The 19,777-nt window shown below is 28.0% G+C and overlaps 2 protein-coding genes across 2 annotated transcripts; both read right to left on the reverse strand.

The window, feature by feature from the left end:
- Nucleotides 1–1,417: 1,417 nt before the first annotated feature.
- On the reverse strand, nt 1,418–3,938 carry Phum_PHUM541120 (uncharacterized protein; the record flags this gene model as incomplete). The annotated part of the gene is made up of 4 exons (XM_002431652.1): nt 1,418–2,371; nt 2,495–2,758; nt 3,027–3,198; nt 3,823–3,938. The coding sequence occupies 4 exons, from the start codon at nt 3,936–3,938 to the stop codon at nt 1,418–1,420; spliced, it is 1,506 nt and encodes a 501-aa protein (XP_002431697.1).
- Nucleotides 3,939–4,446: 508 nt separating this feature from the next.
- Phum_PHUM541130 (Hyaluronan mediated motility receptor, putative) lies at nt 4,447–9,304 on the reverse strand (the record flags this gene model as incomplete). The annotated part of the gene is made up of 10 exons (XM_002431653.1): nt 4,447–4,644; nt 4,726–4,917; nt 4,993–5,112; nt 5,251–5,495; nt 5,588–5,711; nt 5,831–6,022; nt 6,498–6,850; nt 6,964–7,119; nt 8,697–8,814; nt 8,939–9,304. The coding sequence occupies 10 exons, from the start codon at nt 9,302–9,304 to the stop codon at nt 4,447–4,449; spliced, it is 2,064 nt and encodes a 687-aa protein (XP_002431698.1).
- Nucleotides 9,305–19,777: the final 10,473 nt, after the last annotated feature.

The raw sequence follows: 19,777 nt of genomic DNA on the forward strand, positions 1-19,777 counted from the left end.
ATGACGTCAGAAAAGTTTTTTTTTTTTTTTGTTAATTATTTTGTTTTTTTTTTTTTTCATACGAAACGTCTTCTGCTATCTTAATTAAAATTATTCGTCAAGGATTTTTTTTCCTAAATTTTAACGAAAGTTTTTTACTTTTATTTTATTTTTTTCGCGAGGAAATCCATGGAAAATGTCGTTATTACTATTATTATTATTTAATATACCTTTTCCTCAACAAAACAAAGTTATTTTTTACACGTAATTAATTTCACGGTTCGTATTGTTATTGTTGTTGTTGTTGTTAAGAACCTTGTTTCGATACCTGTTTTTTTTTTTTTTTTTATATAATTAATTATAAAAATATAATTTTTTGTTTTTTTTGTTTACGGATTTGATTTATAACGACGCAAATATCGTACTGCTACTCGTAGATAGGTTGGTAGGTAGATAGGTACTCGAGGAAAAAATTATAATTTTTTTGCTCGTTAAAATAAAATTTCAAAAAGATTTACAGGTACACTCGTATGTGTGTATAACTCGCGAGATTGCGTCAAACAAAAAAAAATTTTTTTGTTCAGCGATTGTATAAAATTCACAACAAACGACCGACAAATTTATCCATCAGACTCCACCTTATCGTATTGTATCGAATTTTCGACCTTAATCGATATTTATTAAATATTTTGATTGGAGAATTTAAACCAATCGAGTATGCGCTTTTTTTTTCAAAAAAAAAATCAACCCCTATTTTAATTCTCTCTCTCTCTCTCTCTCTATTTACAAAAAGGTTATTGCGGTAACAGCAACCATTTACACGACAACCCTCTCACATTTATTAAATTTAAATTAAAAAAACAAACCCCGGATTCGAAATATTATTATTATTATTATCATTTTAATAAGTTTTTTTTTAAATATACAGTCTAAGTATATGTTTACGTAATGTTATTAACTATAATTTCTCTATATAAATATATATAAATAATTTTTCTAATAAAAATATATAAAACGATAATAAAAATTTTGGTGATAACACTGTTATCAGTGTTGGTTATTATTATTATTATTATAATTATTATTATTAATTTAAAAATTAAAATGGCGAAAAACGATGGCTTTTTTGTTACTTTAAATTTAAAAAAAAAAACAAAAAAGAAATGAAAAAGTCAAAAATATCACGTGTAAATATTTTTAATTAATTAATTAAAATTATTAGTAATTCATTTCCGTTTCCGATCGGAATTATTTCCGCTTTTCAGGAAAATTTTTTTTTTTTTTCCAATCGAAAAAACGCGACAACACAACAATTTTCCTTTTTTTTTTGACTTTTTTGTACAATCATAAACAAAAACAACAACGACACAAAAAAAAAAAAAACAATCAAACGTAAATAAAATAATAATAATAATGATAATGATAATGATAATAGGTATTAAAAAACTCCTTTTATGGCCATTTTAGCAATTTGCGATTGATAATGGTAATCGGGAGGTGAGGCGCAAGGTGATCCTGCATTTTGCACCTCGATCGTCGTTATCGGTTTCCTCCTTTCCCTTACCTCTTTAACTCTCTTATCAAAAACTTCTTCTTCTTCTTCTTCCTCTTTGTTCAAATTGGTACCGATGATAAATGATTTCGTCGTGTCACCCCCGACGCCGTCACCATCCTCGTCGTCATCGTTTCTTTGATGTATTTCCGCTTCGACTATTTTCCTAACGGGTTGCTGATATAATTCCAACGAATCTAACGAACTGTCCACGTATCTCTTAGATTTCGGCGATGGCGTCGACGCATCGATCAAATATATTTTGGAACTTTCGTCGCTTATGAATTTTTGCGGAAGTGAAAAATCTCTCCGACTCGTCATCGCGTACGTTTTTTCTGTTCTATAATACGTTTCCATTTTAAAACTCTGATCGAATTTCGGGACTTCCGGTGTGAAATCCGACGAGATTTCCGCGTTGAATTTCGGCAACGATAAATCCGTGTTATCCGTTTCGAAACTTTGCGATTGCGAATGATTATTTCGCGGCGTCGATAAATTAAGTTCCGAATTTAAAAGTTCTAACGAATATTGCGAAGACGACGTGTCACCCTCGTATTTGGTTTCCGGTTTGTGAATTTCCGGTTCGAACGATTGTTCTCCCTGCGCCGCGGCAGAAGCATTCAACGATTCTTGTTGATTGACGATTTCCGTCAAATGTTTTACTATTTCGTGTGCGCAAGGTTCAGATTCTGGAAATTTCGCTTCCGTTATTATTTGCGACGCCATGTCAGGACGAAGAAGTTTTTTTGAATTGATATCCGAACATGGTTGAGGACGTAAATCATCGGTTTTATCAGGGTTATCGGTTGTTTCTTCCGGTTGAAGTTCATCTGCTGCTATCTGAAATTTTTTTTTTTTTTTATTTAAAAAATTCGTTTATTAACGGACTCGTCATCGTTTTTGAATGATTGAAATAAGAAAGAAAAAAAAAAACAGAAGAAATTTAACGGTAAAACAATTCACCTCGATTATTCTTATGGGTGATTTGACGACTCGTTTGACGGTTTCGGAAGAAGATTCAGTTTTAGTTTTTCCTTCGGAATCCGATGCCGTATCCAATTCCCACCACGGAGACATGGCACCACCACCTTCCGATGCAGTTTGAAACGATGATGACCTCGATGGCGGCGTACACGTGCATTCGGATGCCGTTAAAAATTCTTCTTCCGATTTGCTATCGCTCGACGTGTTTGGCGTTTTCGGTGATTTTAAATTGGCGTACCATTCCTAAAAAAAAAAATTTATTATGATTGTTATTAATGAAAAACAACAACAACATTAACATTAACAAAAGCCACGAATAAAATTTTTTTTTCTTTTTTTTTTCCCCCCCCCCCCAAAACTTTTAATAAAAAAAATTTTGTTTTTTTTTTTTGGAATCCAGCCAGTCTTCATCTCTAAACAATTTTATAGTTTTTCATGTCTGTTTTTCTTTCTCTTTTTTTTTTAAACTTTAAATTTTAAAAGTGAAATTAAAAAAAAAAATAAAACCAACTTCGGGTGATGTCGATGATGTTCCATCCAATAATTGTTTCGTGTTTGGCGTGACCGTTGATGACGTATTCAAACCTTCGGCTTGTGCCACGTTTATCGTTGCATCCAATTGTTCGGCTAAATTTGTTACTTCTGATAATTTATCGACGATTGCTTCGACCGATGTAAAATTGCTATCGTTCGGATTCCTATTATTATAAAAAAAAAAAAAAAAAATTATTATTATTTCGATTAGGGGGGGGGGGAAGGAAGAGGAAGTTGGGAGGAACGGAGAGGGGAACGAGGAGGGAAAAGCCGCCAAATCAAATTTGAAATTTTTTATATTCGTGTGGATATTGAACCGTAATAAACTCATCTTTCACTCGACGACTAAATATAAACTTTTTTGAACTTGGGGATTTGAGCTGACGTTTTCTTTTAGTTTTTTTAGTTTTTATTTTAGTTTTTCGTTTTTAATTTTCGTAATGAAAAATAAGCAAAAAATTTATTCATTTGGTCGGTGAAAAGGAAATTAAGAAAAAAATTTCGATGAATTTTTTCTCCTTGTAAAAAATTTACGCGAAACCCTCCCAAAAAAAAAAAAAATGAAATATAATTTTTTCGAATTAAGTTATCACGTTCATTAAATATATAATCAATTTAATAAATTTGTCTCTCTCTCTCTCTTTCTCTCTCTCTTTATGTAAAATGATCAGACTTTTGAAATACGATCGATTTTTCTTAATCGATAAAAAAGTTTAACGATGTGTAAAAAAAAAAAAAAAAAAAAAAAAAAAAAGAACAAAACGGAAACTTACGAACTGGAATCCTCGTGTTCACCAGAATTTTCTCCAACCGTAGAATTATCATTATTATTATCATTTTTTACATTTCCAGAAAAAGAACCGACAGCGTGATTTAACGCGTTACCCATTATACGTAATTAATTTATCCATTCGTAAAAAAATAATTCGTTGTTATCACACAACATTAAATTACTTATTTTATTATTATTATTATAATGATAAAAAAAGCAACAAAAAAATGTTTTTAATGTGACGGCGTGTAAATAGATGAGATATGAAAAAAAAAAAAAAAAAAAAAAAAGATGGTTGACCGCGCGAGAGATATTAAATAAAACTAAATTAGTTGAAGGTGCAATTTCGTACGTGTGCGTGTGTATTAAAATTAAATTTTTTTTTTTTTTTAGTAGTTGGAGCCAAGTTAGTTTTAACTTTCCGAATCGTTTGTTTTTCTATACGCACGTTTATTTATTTTTAATTTTTTAGTTATTTACACGACGTTTTTTTTTTAAATTTAATTTAATTTTATTTTATCTACCATCACTCGTTTGTTTTCGCCGCGTGGAAGATCAACGGGAAATATTTAAAAAATTAAAATTATTATTATTATAAACGCTGATTGTTCGTTTGTTTGTTTGTTTACCTTTGTTCGGGGAAAACGGGTTCTTTGAGTCTAGTTTTCAACAAACGTCCCAATCTGACCATTCTACCGACTTCCATGAGTAATTTTTCTCTGTTGTGTAACAATTTTCTTATTTTTAATTTTTTCTTGTTCGCATCTTCGATTTTCGTCAATTCCTGAACGGAATTTCTCAATTCTTTTAATTGTTTGCAATGCTTAACGAAAAAAAAAGAAAAGAAAAAATCAAAATGGCGTCTTTAACGAATCGTGATTGATAATGAAAATGATGATAATACCTCTTGAACGGTTCTGTGAAAAACTGCAGATACTCTCAGTCTCGTCATTTGTTCTTGTCCAACCATTTGTAAACGTTTCCACGCTTGCCAAAGATTTTGCGTCAGTTGAACGTTATAATCTTCTGGTAGTTTGCAAGAGTGTCTCAAAGCTGAGGCCGCATTTAAAAGCTGACAACCGTAATCGTAAGTGCCCTGTGCGAATAATAATAATAATAATAAATATGAAGGGGGAGGGATGGAGGGGAGGCGGAAAATTTTTTAAATTACTTTAGCTGTTTCTTGAAAAGCTTGATGTTCTTCTTTCATCATTTGTATCTCGTTAACGTTACAACCGACGTGCACATACTCCTTCATCATAACTTGAAAGAGGTCATTCAACCATTGCACCTGTAATATAAATAAACACCTTTTTTTTTTTTTTTTTTTTCAAAAACAACCGCGTCCTTATAATTTCGGGTTTTATTATTATTATTATTTAAACGTATGTTGCACCGAAAACAAAACAAAACAAACGCAACGACTCACAGCTTGTTTGGCATCTTTTTCGTATACGTGTACGTGAGTTACTTGTTCCAACGTTAATTTTTGCAAATCTACGCTATCGCTAAATAATTGCTTTCTAGATAGTGTCGCTCCAAGTATTTCCTGAACGTTGACGATATCATTTTCGTAATTGACATCAACATCTCGTCCCAAAGCGTCTTTAACGGGCATTGATAACAAATCCGAAAGTTTTTCACCTTCTTTGAGTAATTCTTTGGCTAGAAAATCTTTTTTTAAAAAAAAAAAAAAAATTTAATTTACGATATATATGGTTTATTTGAAATCATTCGACTTTTAATTTATTATTATTATTATTTACTTATGTTGATTTGATTTTCTTGTAATTCTTGTAAACTTCCGTAAGCCGATTCCAAAGTGGATTCGGCGGAATCCTCCGTGGACACGACCAAAGTTTCGAAAACTTCGTTTGTTTTTTCAAAATACTTTAAAAAATAAAATAAGAATTAAAAGGAGGTTATGTTTTCGTTCGTTCGAGTTTTAAATTATTAAAATAGTGATAATAATAATAATAATAATAATAATAATAATAATGTTTACTTACTTCGGTAACGAGCCTGTAAAATCTTAAACACGTGATTAATATGTTACGCCTTCTTTCTAATCTCGTGGCAAAACTTCTACAAACGAAATCCATAAAATCCCGTTGAGATTTTAAATCTTCCGGTATGTTTATGTTCAATTGTGGGAGTATGTCTATTTTATGTAAAAGTTCTGCGTACTGACCGTAGGTTTCCTAAATAAACAAACAGGAAACAATTTGAAATTGCTATTGACACGTCGTTTTTTCCCCCCCCCTAACTTTCGTAATCGTTGTCGTCGTGTTTGTTTCGTTTATTTCGATTTTTATAAACCTCAAAAAAATTTTTTTTTTCAAATTCGTGACATAAAAAAAAATGTACAATCGAAATTAAAAAAGAGAGAGGGGGGAAAGAAGAGAGAGAGAGAAGGTAAAATAATTATAATTTTAACACCTTTAAAAAAAAAAAAAAAAAATTTAGGTTTTTATACGTTTTACTTTCTATTTTAATTGACTTTTCTAACGTTTATTTGCTGCGTAAAAAAAAAAAATAAATAAATAAATAATGTAAAAACCGGTTTTGATTTAATAGGGTTAAATCGACCGCAGTTTTCTTCTTTTCTTTTTTATTTCATTGACGTTTGAGAGAGAGAGAGAGAGAGAGTGAGAGATGAAAGTATTAAAAACTTACTCTGCACTGGAGTTCCAATGCTTCGTGTTCGGCTCTTAGTTCTTCCGACGAGGGTACGTCATATCCGACTTCCTGTTGCGAATTTAACATTGTTTCCGCAACGCCCAATATCCATTTCGTCACTCTCGCGACTCCGGTTTCCAACAGCGTGATTTCTCTCGCGTCCACGCATTTTTTTTCCATGTTCAACCACGCTTTGTCGATGCATTCTTGTTTTTCTTCCATGACTTCCAATAATTTTTCTATTTTAATCCTCGTGTCCGTCGCATCCTGAGGCGTTTTATAGCAATCGTTCGAATTGTTCCTCTGACATTCCCTATCAGTCTTTTCTATTTGATCGAGTAATTCTTTTCCTACGAAACGAATTCAATTCACACACACACACGTGTATGCGTGCGTATTTTTTTTTTATTTTTCCCTTGGATTGAAAATAATTAACGGATAATAAAAAAAATAAGAAACGAACCGGTTTGTAAAATTTTTTGCGCTATTATTTTATTCGTGTCGAAATTTTGTTTTGTAAAAACGAAAGGATCCGTTGGTGTGCTCAACCTTTTGCTCGTTGTAAATTCAATTAATTTCTGATGAAATTTTTCCAATTCTCCGAGTGATGATTTTGCTTCTTTCACGTAAAATTCAACGTACTGTAATAATAATAATAATAATAACGTTTAAAAAAATCTTAGAGGGAAAAGTTTTTACACAAAACAATATTGGAAAAAGTTTTTTTGATCGAAGACAACCTTAAAACCTTTTTTTTTTGTACGAATTTCATTACAAAGTTAAATTTTATTATCATATCGTTTGATAAAAGTTTTGATAATTGTAGTAGTAGTAGTTCAAAGGTCAGAAAACTATTTATTAAGTAAAAAAAAAAATATTACAAACATGTCTACAAAGTAGAAAGTTTATTTTTTATTTTTTTCTTTAATAACAGATTAACATTTATAGTATTTTAAAACGTTATTCCATGAACCTTCTTTCTGGTTCCTTGAACCAAAAAAAAAAAAAAAAAAAACAAGATGGCCGTTTAAATTTTTCTATTTTTTTCGAAAAAAAAAAATCAAGCACGATTGCAAAAAAAAAAAAAAAAACATTTTCACGAAGCTGACTATATGCAATATACTAAAATTATTATTATTACTATTTTTTTTTTTTATAAAAACTCAAAACTTAATTATTACTAAACTACACGTCATTAAATCCGACAACAATTATTATTATTATTATTATTATTATTTACGGTAACGTTACGTTTAAAAATAAATCGAATTTAATAATCAACGAAATGTTTTTATTACCGAGATACGGTGAATCGACTTTCCTTCACCTTCGTTCCACGGATTAGTACTAAAAAAAACTTTTTTTTCCCCCCCCTGTAAACTGACGTTCAATTTACTTAATTTTTTCGTTTTTTTTCTTCCCCCCGTTCCCCCCGTTGGCCCCCTTCTTAACAAAGATAATAAAAATTTATTTGTTCGTTCGGCACAAAAAAAAAAAATTTATTTATTTTTTATTAAATTTTTTCTCACAAGTTTTAGGTTATTCTTTTTTTCTTCTTCTTCTTCAATTACTGTACATAACGGTTCACAATTACACAGATTAAATCTCTATTAAATACTACTTGGAGAAAATTCTCGAACAACCGAACAAACAATCTGAATAAATTTTAAAAAACAACAACAACACAGAACCGATAAAAAAAAAAAAAAAACGTTTGTACGTTATTAGTTATTACCCCGCGAGTGTGTGTGTGTTTTTCTGCTACTAGCATCCACTCCGACTAATTTTGCAACCCAAAAAAAAAAAAATAAAATGTTTTGACGAATGTTTTCGTCGACTAACATTAATCATAATTTTTTTTATAGAAAAAGAAAGAATGATAGAAAGAAAGAATACAATGATGTAAATTATTCGACCGAAAAAATAAAAAAATAAAAAAAATTTTCCACATATGGTAGGTGGTCACACTCTGATATTTTTTGACATTTCTTGCTGACGACTAAAATTAGTAGTTATTGTAGTAGTAGTATACGGTATATTTATTAAAGTACACGCACGCACACACTAAATAAGGTTATTAATAATTTTGTAGTAGTAGCGGTTGATCGCGTAAAAAAAAAAAATTTCAAACGGTTTACGTACGACGAATAAAACAAACGAAAAATTTAAAAATTATTATTATTATTATCATGACACTTACGAGTCTATTTTGTATCCATTGTGAATGATTATAAGACCAAGTACCGCCGAAATCATTTGTAAGTTGCGAATAATCAACGTATTTAGAAAGTCTAGAAATCGGAATGAATATCGGCTGTAAAAAAAAAAAAAAAAAAAAAAAAAAAGTATACACGATTCTTCGGTCGAAGTAAAAGAATGAAACTGACAAGGAATGTAGGTCGTTCTCTTAAAAAAAAAAAAAAAAACTCCTCACTCACCTCTCCCTCCTTACGTATTTTGGTACAATTGTCAACTCTTTGCTTGTCCCAGAATCCATCCGGTCTGAGAACGATGAAACTCGCCAAGTCTGGTCCGAGAGATAACCTCACGTGACGTATGCAAGCTCTAGCAACCCTCCATGGGGTTTTTTGACAGTCGACCAATATGGTGAAACCTCTTCGTCGTGTGTCTTGCGAGAATATAGATGAAAAATATTGGAGAGTGTGTTCTAAATTATCTTTCGTCCAGGGTTGAAGTTCCGTCGGAACGTATATTATTATTAGGGGTCTGCCTTCGAGATCCCGACTTCCGGGGAGACATGCTGCTTTTGATTCTAGTATCTCTACAATGTCCCCCGCGAACATCACTGGAAAAAAAAAATAAAAATAAAAAACGAAATTAAAATGAATTTTTTGTGAAATTTCAATTTCATCGGTTGTTGTTTGATTTTTTAATTAATCAGTGTTGCCAATTCATTTTAAAAAAAAAATTGTTTGTTATTTGTTGGTAGACACTTTTTTTGGCCTAAACGTTTTTCAGGTCTTTCTACCCGATACTGGTTGTGAGCGGGTTTCGCCTTTTACTACCTAAATATTAGTCATTTTAAGTTTTCCAGAGTCCATTTCTGGGCTCCGTGGTAAAATCAGGATCGGGAGAAACTGTCTCTGGTCGATTTAAGAACCAAATTTTTAGGAAAAGCCAACAAAATGTGATTTTCCCAAACGGTGGTCGCACATCCAAATAATTCGCGGTCGATGTTGCTTAATTTCAGTTATAGAACGAAAAAGAATCCGGGACGTACATCCGGGTCGTCACAACCGTTGACCTCCTCCTCCTCCTCCTCCTTATTATTATTATTATTATTATTATTATTATTATTATTATTATTATTAAAATCGTAAATTGGAATTGTCGGGTTCGTAGGCAATAATTTGTAGAAACGGCCATTAAAACCGTCAAAAAAAAAAATTATTAGCATGATATTTTTTAATTTTTTTTTTCCTACGGGAAAGCAAAGAAGAAAAAAAAAAATTTGCAACATAATTTTAACGTCATTTTTGCCAACATAACAACAACAACAAGTTTTACCACCATTTTTATATTATACCCCCCCCCCCCCCGTCACATTTATTTATTTAATTTTTGTTAGTTTTTCAACATTAAATTAAAAATTTTTACAGTTATAAATTAAAAAAAAAAAAAAAAAAAATTCAATACTAAATAAATTCTAATTACAAACTACGTAAAAAAAAAAAAAAAAATTTTAATTTTGGCGGGTAATTAATCACCGGAACACAACAAAAAAAAAAAAATTTTTTTTTTTTTGGCATTTCCATAAAAGGAAACATTAGTTGTTATTAATAAACGAAAATCTTCATATCATGCGAATAAATTCATCATAGAAAAAAAAAAAAAAAAACAAAACAAAAACAATCGGAGACTAATTGAAAAAATAATCATTATTATTATTATTATTGGTTTTTTATCGGTAAATTTTGAAAATGTTAAAATAAATTTGATAAGAATAAATAAATAATTAATTAATTAAATAAAAAGATTAAATTTCGACGTGCAAAAAAAAATTTTTTTCTTTTTCCTAACGGTTTTTTTTTTTTTTTGCATAGATTCCGCCATGTTTTTTTTTAAACTCGCAACATTTTCATGTTGGTGTAGTAGTATGTTTATTAATCGATCGGCTGTTACACCTCTGTATAAGGAATTAAATCGGTCAAAAATAATAATAATAACAATTTTTTTTTATAATTTCCCCCGAGGGAGCAAATTCCGATAGAAGAGGGGGGGAGGAAAAAAAAAGGGAAAGATTTGTGTGACCTACGTCGAGTTTTTATTTATTACCACGGTAATAACTTTGTAATAATTTTTTTTTATATATATTTAACGGTAACGTGACGATTGTCAATCGTATCGTATCGTATCGTATCGAATCGTAACTTTTGATATTTTTCTTTAATAAAAATTTATTATTAATGATAAAAAAAATTACCCGTAGTAATAAAAACGAGAAAAAAAATTATCTTGGTAATAAAAACGAAAAAATAAAATTAGTATTTATTAATAATTATTCGAATCATTAATTATTTAGTCGAGTTGTAGAGTGTGTCTGTTGTTTGTTGTCGTTGTTTATGTTTTACTTATTCAAATTAAATTTGTGTTAAAATGAAAAAAAAAAAAAAATTACCATCGTGAAAAAAGTAATTTATTTGACAAAATTCTAATATTATTACCGTTTATAATTTTTTTTTTATTACTCTCCATGTTTAAACATTCGAATCGTTTCGCGAGTATTTCCCTAATAATAATAATAATGATAATAATAATAATGATAATAATAATAATAATTTACAGGAAATTAAAATTTTTAATTTTTTTTTTTTTTATTTTTTTATAATAAATTTCAATGAATTTTTTTTTTTTTTACGGTTTTTTTATGGATGAAACACGAGAAGGTTTCGTTTAAAATTTAAATGGAAACGGAAAGAGAGAGAGAGAGAGAGAAAACCCGTACAAACGACGTACAAACCGTCGTACAAACGATTCCGTAGAAGAATCCTTTTTTTTTTAAATATCATTTACCCCCACCCTCGAGTCAAAATTTACTCATCATTCAAAAAAAAAAAGGTTATATTTATCTTTAACATCGGCGCACCCTTTTAAAAACACAAAAGAACAAACAAAAAAAAAAAACGTTGAAAAATTAACTGGAAGAAGAACAAACACGACAAACAAGGTTTTGATTTTTTTTTTAACTTTTCAACTTAACGAAGAAGAATGAAAAAAATCAAAATGGTTGAAAATTTTATTTTTGTGGTTTTTAAACACTCGAATGTGAAAAATAGTTTAAAAAGAACGTGGCACCAAAACAAAGAAACCCGTGTTGAGTGATTTCAGGTACGACGACGACGACGATTTGCAAAATAAAAATTACGACAAACTCGGTCAAAAATTGATTTAAAAAAAAAAATACACACAAAAGGTGAATTGTGTTTGTTATTGCAAAACAAACAACGAACAATCAATGTTTAATAATAATAAAATTTATTATTATTATTATTATTTACGTCTTCTGCTTGGTCAGCAAAGAATAATAAATAATACCTGGAATTGTTTAAAAAGTGTAACAGAAATTTGATTTTATTACGTAAACGAACGTGACGAATTATTTAATTCTAATATTACGACAAAATTTTTTTTTTTTTTCAAATTGTAATTAACGATAAAATTAAATTTCATTCATAAAAAAAAACTATAAAACCGTTAAAACAATAATTATTATTATTAACTTTGATTTTAAATAAAGTTAGCCAACAGTAATAAAAAAAAAAAAAATTTTCTTCGTTTTAAAAGTTGGCGTAAAAGGTCGATGTGAGTCTATATATAAAAAAAAAAAAAAAAAAAAAAAACTAGTGACACGGTATACAATGCGTGACATCTACCCAAGACTATTATTTATTATTTTTTATAGTCAAGTTTATTAATTGTAATTGCGATAATGATAATAAAATAAGAAAAAAAAACTGTAAACTTTGTAGTGTTAATTTAAAATCTGCTGCCCCGTTTTTTTTTTTTTTTTTTTTTTTTTATTAACACGAATCGTTTTATATATATATCTGATGGATGTCGAGTCGACAACCTGACGTTCGTTATTGTTTTCTCCTAATTGCAAAATTTATACCTATTTATTATTTTTTTTATTGATTTATTCTACGTTTTCAAATGAAAACAATCGATAAAATATTGACGTGGAATTAGAAAAATTAAATTGTTTAGTGGGGGGAAAAGGAAAAATTATGAATTGTTATTCGTAATGTTTTTTATAAGATTTTTCTCTTTCGGGAAAATAATATAAATAATTGTTATTGAGTCACAGTTTTTTTTTTTTTTAATGCCACGTTTTTAATAAACGAAAACGACGTGGTAGCAGTAAAAATTTCGTTTAAAACGGGGAAAAAAATGTCGTACATGAAATTTTTATTTTATTTTTTTTTTTTTTTAGAGAAATTTTTCAAGGTGGGATGAAGTAATTTGATGAGGGAATGTTTTGCCTTGCTCGACTGCAAACCGGTGACTTTTTGTTTGTTTAATCGACAACAACCGCAACAACAAAAACGACAACATACCTTAAAACCTGAATTTATTGAACAAAAAAAAAAAATATTTAATTTAACTTTATGACTCGTCGTCGTCGTTAAAAAAAAAAATTACTACGAAATTTTTTTTAAAAAATTAAAATTAAAAAAAGTAAAAATCTTTCCTTTTTTTAATTACCGGTAAAAAAAATTACCGTAATAAATTTGTGATGACGTAATAAAATAAATTACCGTAAATAAATTTTTTAAAATAAATATTAATAATTTTTATTTTTTAAATTAAAGAAAAGTTAAAAAAAAAAAAGTCTTTTCGAAAATAAATAAATTTAACAGGGAGACGATTGTTTGTCGTCGTTGCGAGAGATTTTTTTGTTTGTCGTGTAAATAACAAACAAATTTAAATTTAAAAATGGCGGTAATTTTTTTTTTTTAAATTACAAATCAAAAAGTAAAAAAAAAATACACGGGTTAAAAATCCGTTAAGAGTTTCATTCACCTGACCACGTCAGAACGAATTTCCTTGGGCAATAAAAACCTGTTGTTGTTGTTGTTATTATTATTATTATTAATATTAGTACCACCATGTTTGTATGTAACAAAATAATAATAATAATAATAATAATAATAATAATAATAATGTATATAAATATAATAAATTTTTTTCCCTTCGATTTATGAAACAAAATAATGCTGTCGGTATATAAACGCACTACTCACGTGTTTGTATATTTGGAAATCATTCAGGTATATTCCTTAATAAGATGCCTTTAAATTAAATCATCACGTTTATTATTATTATTATTAATCACTTGAACGATATTAAAAATTAAAATCAAATAATAATAATGATCATCACTTAGCAAGAACCTCCACGCACGGACCGCACACGCACGCACTCACACACACGTGTAAAACAAACGGAAAAAATTTTTTTTTTTGAATTTCCCGCGATTTTGATTTATTATAAATTTTTTGTCGTATTTAAATTTAACGTTCGAACGTAAAACAGTGATAATAACAATAATAATAATTTTCCGCAGGAATAAACTCGTTGCATGCGTTTGAAACGAATCGAATTATCATTATTATTATTATTGTTAAATGTTTTCGAGCGCGCGCCCGATTCCCTTGGCCGATATCTCCGATACTTGTAACGATACAGGCTCAGGCAAGCAGGTACGTTGAACTGAATGTGCGTGCGTGTGTGTGTGTGTGTGTGTCGAGTAAAATGGTCTTTCAATGGATCAGGTTTAAGAGTTCCACTTCTCTTCTTCATCCTTAGTAGTGGTTGTTGTTGTTGTTGTTGTTGATGTTGCATGGGCTGCAATATTTCTCTCCTTTTTTTTTTTTTCTCTCTTTTGAGAGTTGATAGACTGAGAAAAAAAAAAATATTTGTGATGAAAACACTAAATGAGAGAGAGAGAGAGAGAGAGAGAGAGATGAAAGGACCGACCGATGCGAGTGAATACCTTTTTTTTTAACATTCAAATAAAATATCAATCGTTCGTGTGAATTGTATTGGTTCCACTTTAAAAACAAAAAAAAGTACTCGTTAATAGTTAGTACTATTAAAAAATTTTCCGGGGAATGTATGCGTGTGTGTGAGTGCGTGTGCACGTGCGCGGGTCTTAACTAATAAATAAATAAAAATAATATATTTTAATGTCTTGTTTATTTTTTTTTCCGGATTGATTGAATGAATTTTTCGTTCGGTATTGATTTTAGTCAAATAATAAAACCATATTTTTTTACAACTTCCGGTTTTTTTGAATTTTTAAATTGTAACTAATTGTAACTTCCGGTTAATTTTTTTCCAAAATGATTTCCTCGAGCTCGAATTATTTTTCAACGAGCGTGAGAGAATTTAATTGTCCTAATTTTTTTATTATTATTAATATTATTTTTCCTTTTTTTAAAACTACAGGGCGAATCGACAGGAAAAATGGAAAAATTTCACGTCCGAAAAAAAAAAATAACCGACAGGTTTCACAGATTTCAAAACATGAGACGACGACGTTCAAAACTCAGGTTCAATGTGATGAGATAAAAATCAGGTACCGTGTTTTTTTTTTTTTTTTCTATTTTCCCTCTCACTTCACGAACGTAAGATGACGTTTTCAAAATATATAAATTAAACGTGTAACAAAATTCATTTTAAAATCCGATTTTTAAATGAAGCCATAAAATAAATTGATTGATTTCAATCAATTGTTAACCATTGATTTATTAATCTTTTTACAAAAAAAAAAAAAAAAAAAATTTTATTATTACGAAATAAAAATAAATGTATGTAAAAAAAAAAAAAAAATTAAATTTCTTTATTGAATCGTATTATTATTATTATTATTATTATTGTTTGTTTGTTTGTTTGTTTGCTTGCAAAAAATTTATTATCAATAACAAAACAACAAACAACAACAACAAATCATCAACCGTAAAATTTTTATTTATCACTTTAAAAAAAAAATTTTCTTTAATCGAAGTTAAAAATTTTTTCAATTTTTTTTCGTGACGTGTCAGAAACCGATTCAAAGGTGGGGGAACAGGTGGGAGGGGATAAACCTGTTCAAATTTTCTTCAAAATTTTCCAAATAATTAATTTTAATAAACGAAACGAAGAAAAGAAAAAATTTTACAAAACGTTAAAAGGTAAAAAAAAAGAGGAAAAGGGGGAGGGGAAGAGGAAGGAGGGACGGCCTGGAGGGAAAAAGTTGTAAAACAACTACTCGAATCTGGAATTATTATTATTATTAAGAAATCTAGGCCTCGTTTTTTTTTTTTTTTTTAATTCAGAAAAGAAAGCTACTAATTCAATACACAGACAGAAAAAAAAATTTTTTATTTTTAAATTAATATTCCGACCATATTTGATTTGATTATAATGAATATCCCTCTCTCTCCTTCCCCCTCCCCCCGAACGGAATGTAAAATAAAATAAAAATAATTTTTTTTTTTTTTGGGGTCGAATAACATTTACTGAACTAAACAATTTTTAGTAAAAAAATGATGATGATGATGACACTGTTTAAAAAAAGAAAACCTTTGGTGTCGAATATAATTCGCCTGGAAAAAAAAAAATTCGTAATCGGATTTCACGCGCCTTAAAAAAGTTTCAAATTTTTCTCGTTTGTGTGTGTTTTTTTTTTTTTTTTTTTTTTTTTTTTTTATATCCGCAACGCGAAAACATAAAAAAACATAAAAAACATAAAATGTTTTTATATCTCATTAAAACGGGGTTTGTTTAATTTGATACATATCCCCAAAAAAAAAATTCCAGAAAGTTGTACTTTTAATTAATAATTAAACAAAGTGAAACTTTACAAAAAAATTTTAATTGAAAATTGAATTTACCAAAACTCTCTAAAAATTGGTACAGCCCACAGCATCCCTGGAAAACCGTGCCATGACGTCACAATCGTTGGTTTAACGGTTTTCCAAAAAAAAATTAAAATTGAAAAGTAAAAAAAAAAATTTTTAATTGGATACTAAAAGTAAATTATAAATTTTTTTTTATTTCTCCAATAAAATGCCGTAAATAATAATGATAATAATAAAACTCGAGTATTATTATTATTATCATCATTATTATTAATTACGGCAGGTTTTCGTTAAGGTCAGCGAAGGTGGTAGCAGCAAAAAAAAAAAAAAATGGTAACTGGAAAGGAAATAATTTATGGAACTTTCTAAAAAAAAAAAAAAATTCGAAATCTTATTACGTTACTTATTAATTGGGAGAATATGCGTAATGATGTAAATCCCCCCCCTAAATCCGTTAACCCCCTTCCCCCCAACACGTCACTTCCTTTTTCATAAAGTTTTTCACTTCCTTTTTTGTTTTTAATTCGTTTGGATTCAATCACGAAGTTGAAATTTTTTTTTTTTTTTTTTGTAACATTTAATTTATTACATTTGACGACGACCTTCATTTTTTATTATTATTATTATTATTATTATTATTATTATTATTATTATTATTATTATTATTATTATTATTATTAATATTATTATGGTCAAAGGTAAAATTAATGATTCGAGTTTTGAACTTGTGCGAACACGAAACAGAAAACTGGAATATTTCCAGTTACGGCAAATTTAAATGTTTAACTTATCACTTACCCAACTGGAAATTTTTTTAAAATGATTCAAATGTCGTAGAGTTTATTAGTACCATAAAAAAAAAAAGATGATGATAATATTTGCGGAGATAAATCTAATCATCTTCGATTGATGAGACGAGATAAATAAATCAATGATTTGCAGAATCCGTGTCGCGTTCCAAAAAAAAATTTTTTTATACCTAAAACTATAAAAATTTCAGGTGCGACATTTTTTTTTTTTTTTTTTTTTGGGTGTTAAATAAATTTAATATTGTATTCGAATGAATGAAAATATTTTATTGTTTTGTTTGTTAATTACGACGACGACAACAACAACAACAAACACAATCGATAAAATATTCAAAGTTCAAGTTGTTTGCAAAATGAAGGGAGAGGAGGGGAGAGAGGAAAAGAGGGAGGGAGAAGGTGAAAACAATAAAAAAAGTCGACGATTGTGTAAAAAAAAAAAAAAAAAAAAAAAAAACGATTGTTAAATGTTAAAATTATTAAAATTATTTTTTATAACATCTTCTCCTCCCAAATAAGTTTAAAAAAACATAAAAACAACGACAAACAACAACAACCAGGATTCTTTAAAAAAAAAAAACTGTAGGCGGGTGTAAAAAAAACCCGGATCAATCGAATGTTTTTTTTTTTTTTTTTGTTATTTTAGGTACATCAATTACAATTTAAAAAAAAAAAAAAAATTATCGTGTCTTTAGATTACGTGTGCTGCATTTAGAATAAAATTTAATTAACGATCGATCGTGGTTTTAGATTTTTGTTAAATTACATGTACGTTTAAAAAGAAAAGAAAAAGAAAATTTTTTTTTTCGCTTGATTTTTAATATTTGATTTTTATAGATTTAAATCAGACTCGAATTAGCTTAATTGATTTTATTAATATGTAGAGGACGCCATTTTGAAATTGAATTCGGTTCGTTAATTTTAAAAATTTTCTGGAAAACTGGAATGAGTTTGAAAATAAAAATAAAAAAAAGGAAAAAAATCTCGTTTTTTATTTTATTTATTTATTTATTAATAAGTCGAACGAGTTCGATTTTATTACGATTTCGAATTAAAATCATTTTAAGTTTTTTTTATTTATTTTTTTATTTATTTTATTAAACGATCCGCCATTTTCTCATCAAATTACACGAACCGCCATCATTTTCCTATTGAATGAAGAGGAAAAAAAGAAAAAAAAACTGGTTAATATGCCAAAATTTTGATTTTTTTATGAGTCACCGTCTAAACTTTCCCCCGTTTTCAAGTCGAGTCGTGGCGGTTGTAAAATATTCAAATTATATTCAAATTATATCCGCGCCTTTCCCCCCATTGTTATTATCATCATTATCAATAACATCCCCCCGAAAGAAAAAGAAAAAAAAGAAAATTAATTTATATTGAGTAATTAATTTTTTATTTATTTTTCGATGCGAATATTAACAATTTTGTTGTTTTTTTGTTTTATTTTTGTAAACCCTGTTGCGATTCTATTATTATTGTAAAATGTCCACCGCCTTTTAAAAACGACAAACAAAACAAACAACAAACAACAAAAATGCATTTTTTAAATAAAAAACTAAAAATATTTTATTTTCGAAACAATTCTACAACGCTGCTGCCATCTACAATCTCTCTCTTTTTTTATTTATTTTATAATATTTAATTATTATTATTATTATTATTTGATTTGAGAGGATATTAAATAATAATACTAATACTAATAATAATAATAATAATAATAATAATAATAATAATAATAATAATAATAATAATAATAATAATAATTTTAAAACGAATAAAAAATAAAAATGAGGAGGAAAAGAAAAAAGAAAAGAAGTTTAAATTTTGTTAAAACAGTGATGACGTAAGAAAAAGCGTCGGACTATTTTTAAATTTTTTTTTTTTTTCTTTTCGAAAAAGATTCTGTCGGTTCTGTTATAATGTAGATTATTAAGTAGAGAGAGTAAGCGAAAAAGAGAGAGAGAGAGAGAGAGAGAAAGACGGGAAACGATTCGTAAATGAATAAGAAGAAATTTCTGGAAAGTTTAGTTTAGTCAAAAAATTTAATTTAATTTTTAATAAGTGATTTCTTTTTTTTTTTTTTTTTTTTTTTTGTTTGGGGGGGGATTTTCGAAATGTTTTTTTTTTTTTTAATGAATTTAATGTAAAATTATGTAAAAAACGATCGAACGAAATAAAATAAAATAAAATTTATTTTAATTGTTATCATTCCGATAAAAAAAAAACGTGGTAAAATTTATATAAAAAAAAAAGAAAAACAAATGAAAAAAAATGAAAACGATAAATTTTTAACACATAAGGTAAGCATTAATTGTTTTTTTTAAATAATAATAATAATTTTAGTTAATTGAAATTTTTTTTGCGATGTATTTATTTATTAATATTATTAATATAAGATTTGTGTTGGTTTTAATTTGTGTTTGTAATGATAACACGATTAATGATATTGATAACAGTGGGGTGGGATGGGGTGTGGGGGTTAAATGGGTGTAAAAAAATAATTTTTTTTTTTTTTGTTTATTTATTATTTATTTACGAATGATAAAATTTTTTTTTTGCCAACACAGTAACCATGTTTATATATAATGTTATTAATAGCTTA

Source organism: Pediculus humanus, genomic scaffold (assembly GCF_000006295.1).
Source record: "Pediculus humanus corporis 1103172108290 genomic scaffold, whole genome shotgun sequence".
Classification (NCBI taxonomy): domain Eukaryota; kingdom Metazoa; phylum Arthropoda; class Insecta; order Psocodea; family Pediculidae; genus Pediculus; species Pediculus humanus.